Source organism: Nicotiana tomentosiformis, chromosome 7, assembly GCF_000390325.3.
Source record: "Nicotiana tomentosiformis chromosome 7, ASM39032v3, whole genome shotgun sequence".
Classification (NCBI taxonomy): domain Eukaryota; kingdom Viridiplantae; phylum Streptophyta; class Magnoliopsida; order Solanales; family Solanaceae; genus Nicotiana; species Nicotiana tomentosiformis.
The window spans coordinates 61181124-61185216 of NC_090818.1; the positions used below are offsets into that span (position 1 = coordinate 61181124).

At 44.8% G+C, this 4093-nt stretch overlaps 1 protein-coding gene across 1 annotated transcript; it reads right to left on the reverse strand.

Annotated features, from left to right (window-relative positions):
* Positions 1–2873: 2873 nt before the first annotated feature.
* LOC138895658 (uncharacterized) lies at positions 2874–3515 on the reverse strand. The gene has a single exon (XM_070180370.1). The coding sequence runs from the start codon at positions 3513–3515 to the stop codon at positions 2874–2876; it is 642 nt and encodes a 213-aa protein (XP_070036471.1).
* Positions 3516–4093: the final 578 nt, after the last annotated feature.

The following is a 4093-nucleotide window of genomic DNA, read 5'->3' on the forward strand; positions in this document are numbered from 1 at the left end:
TAGCCTGACTATTTCCTTGATATACAACTGAGCATATTGTTCCGCTGTGTCGGTAGCCTTAACAAGTAAGAAGTGTGCTGATTTCGTGAGTCGATCCACAATTACCCAAATCGAGTCGAACTTGCGAGGAGTGCGAGGTAGTCCTACGAAAAAGTTCATATTGATCATCTCCTATTTTCATAACGGAATTTCTATGTTCTGTGCCAACTCATCCGGCCTTTGGTGTTCGGCCTTCACTTGCTGGCAATATGGACATCTTGTCATAAAGTCCTCTACATTCCTCTTCATATCATTCCACCAGTAAACTTCCTTAAGAGCATGGTACATATTTGTAGAGCCCAAGTGCATAGAATAGCTAAAAGTGTGAGCCTCGGTCATGATTCTCTCTTGGAGACCATCCACATTTCGAACACATAGTCGTCCTTGGGACCTTAATGTACCATCATCCATGCCAAGAGAAAAGGTCATGGCCTTATGTTTATGAATTCCCTCTTTCAATTTTTCCAACAACGGGTGGTTGTATTACTTTTCCTTGGCTTTCACAACAAGCGATGATTCAGCCCTATTTTGCACAATCACTCCTCCTTCACTAGAATCCGCAAGACGAACTCCCAAACTAGCCAAACGATGAAAGTACTTGTCCAACGGCCTTTGATATGCCTCCAAGTGAGCCAAACTACCCATAGATTTCCGGGTAAGAGCATCTGCTACAACATTAGCCTTCACCAGATGATACAAAATATCGATATCGTAATCCTTGAGTAACTCAAGCCATCTTCCTGGCCTCAGATTCAATTCCTTCTGTTTAAAAATGTACTGAAAGCTCTTATGGTCCTTGAATATATCCACATGGACCCTATATAAAATAATTGACACCAAATCATCAATGCAAAGACCACCGCTGCAAGCTCTAAATCATGTGTTAAATAGTTCTTTTCAAGATTCTTGAGTTGCCTAGAAGCATAAGATATAACCTTGCCATGTTGCATTAATACACACCCAAGTCCGATTCTTGAAGAATCACAATCTGCCACAAACCCATCTGTACCCTCTGGTAGGGTCAACACCAGTGCCGTAGTTAATTTTGATTTCAACTCCTGGTAACTTCTTTCACAAGCATCTAACCATTGCAACTTAACCGCCTTCTACGTCAACTTAGTCAACGGAGAGGCAAGAGTAGAGAACCCCTCTAAAACTTCATGTAATACCCCTCTAGGCCTAAGAAACTGCGAATATCTGTTGGGGTAGTAGGTCTAGGCCAATTCTTCACAGTTGGAGATGGCATGCCTCAAGAATGTAACAGATTCAAGCCAAAATTCACATTTCGAAAACATCGCATACAACTTGTGTTGATATAGAGTCTGTAGAACTGCCCTGAGATGACCGGAATGGTGCTCTCAACTTCGAGAATATACAAGGATATCGTTAATAAACATTATTACGAATGAGTTAAGAAAAGGCTTGATGACTCGATTCATAAGATCCATGAAAGCTGCCGGGGAATTTGTTAGCCCAAAAGACATTACCAGAAATCCAAAGTGCCCATATCGTGTCCTAAAAGTTATTCTCAGAATATCCTACTCCCTGATCTTCACTTGGTGATACCCGGATCTTAAATCGATCTTGGAGAAGTACTTAGCACCCTGCAATTGATCAAACGAGTCATCTATCCTTGGCAGTAGGTATTTATTCTTAATCGTGACCTTGTTGAGTTGCCGATAGTCAATACACATTCTCAGTGACCCATCTTTTTTCCTTACAAAAAGGATGTACGCCCCAAGGCGACACACTCGGCCGGATGAAACCCTTTTATAACAAGTCCTTCAACTTCTCCTTTAGTTCCTTCAATTCTGTCGGTGTCATTTTGTAGGGTGGGTTAGATATGGGCTGCATGTCTAGCATCACATCAACCCCAAAACCAATCTCCCTGTCTGGTGGGATCCTAGGGAGCTCATCTGGAAAGACCTCCAAAAATTCATTCACAACAGGCACAAACTCAAGTGTGGGTGTCTCAGCATCGGTGACCGTAACCCGGACCAAATGGTAGATACACCACTTGTTAATCATCTTCGTGGCCATAAGGTAAGAAATAAACCAACCCTTCTGCACCACATCCTCCCCCTTCTATTCAATCACCGACTCATTTGGAAATTCAAACCTAACTGTTCTCGTTCGACAATCAAGCTTAGCAAAACATGAATAAAGCCAGTCCATCCTCATTATTACATCATAATCAACCATCTCCGATTCAATAAGATCAACCATGGTGTCCTAATCATGCGCCGTGACAACACAATAACTATAAATCTGCACGTCCATAATAGACTCGCCAACCGGAGTAGATACAAAGAACGACTCATAGAGCTATTCCGGTTCTATCCCAAATTTCATGGCAACATAGGTAGTGACATATGACAAAGTGGAACCGGGATCAATAAGAGCATACACATCATGAGATTGGACCGTCAATTTACCTATGGCAACATCTGGAGAAGCCTCTGAATCCTGATGCCTCCGTATAGAATAAAATCTGTTGGGTCCTCCCGAACTCTGTGCACAACCACTAGATCCACCACGCCCTGCGGGTGCTGGAGTGCCTCGAGCTGGAGGAGGTGTTGTGGATGTAGTAGCTGCACAACTAGCTAGCTGCGCTGCACCTCTGCTCATGATCCGGCGGGACAATCAGCAATCCCTCTGTATGTGACCCCTCACACCGCACCCATAGCATATATGTAGGTCCATGAAGCAGACCCCAAAGTGCATCCTCCCAGACTTGGGGCATGGGGGCCTTTGATGCTGCTGGAATCTCCCTCCAGGCCAACCCTGCTGGCGGGGTCCCCTGTTGCCTTGACTTGGCCCAGATGGTGGTGCACTCATCGAAGACTGAGTGAATGACTGAGATGCCCCGATGACCCTCCCCTAAATGCCGACCTACCACCACCAGAAGAACCACCTAAGTTGCCCGCGGTTCGAGCCTTGCTGCTACCCTCACTTTCCTTTCTATTTTTCAGTTTACAATCCTCTGTAGCTTGAGCAAATGCCACTATCTTCCCATAGATCATATCAGAATTCAAGACAACCGTAGCATCCTCATTAATAACCAAAGGGCTAAGGCCCTGCATAAACCAGCGCACTCTAGCCTCCATAGTGGGCAACATGTGAATAGCATACTTGGACAGGCACACGAACACCATATGATACTCCCACACATTCATGTTACCCTGCTTCAAGCTCTCAAACTGAGTGGCACGTGCCGCCTTAGTCTCGGCAGGCAAGAAATGATCCATAAAGGCATCGGTGAACTCACTCCACCATGCCGGAGGACTCCCCTCCTCACGGGACTCCTCCCATATCTCAAACCAAGAATAGGCCACCCCTTTCAGGCGGTAGGAGGCCAACTCCACTCCCTCTGTCTCAGTATCCTGCATAATTCTTTTGCATCTCATAAATGAAGTTCTGGGGTCCTCCTCAGGATCAGTACCTGTGAACACTGGAGGATCCAACTGGAGAAACATGTTCACCCTAGAACTAGCAGAATCCCCTGGCTGACTAGAAGAAGTAGTTACAACATTTGATCTCTGGGCCGGGGAGTCCACTATCTAAGCCAATATCTATATGGCTCCCTTAAGATCCCCATCAGAAATAGCGGGACCAGAAGATAGAGCTGGAGTTGGAACTGGAATATCAGTTGGAGGGACCGTTTCACCCTCAGTAGGTGTAGGAACTAGTGCAGGTTGAGCAAGAATAGTAGATTCAGGAGGTGTAGTAATTGGGGGAATATCCTTACCCCTCGGATGCTCACCCGCATCATCAAATATAGAATCAATTGCCACTCCCAGGGTAATATTGTCTCCTTGAACAGTTCTTGCATTTTTCCTATGCGCCATGTACTGAAAGTTAGAGTAAAGCACGAGTTAGAGGAGGAACAATCTTAAAACCAGCTTTATCGCATGATGGAGAACATCAAAGAAGGGTATTATTCCTAAGTGCCCAAGTAGCCTCGTAATTATAGATGTGGTTGAAAAAATACTGTTAAGAAGAACTCTACTAGACATGGCTCTGAGACATCTTAGGACACTTTAAAACTTTAAGC

What these genes read in the sequence shown, in the direction of transcription:
- LOC138895658 (XM_070180370.1), bottom strand. Translation starts at nt 3,515, where the DNA reads ATGTTTCTCCAGTTGGATCCTCCAGTGTTCACAGGTACTGATCCTGAG.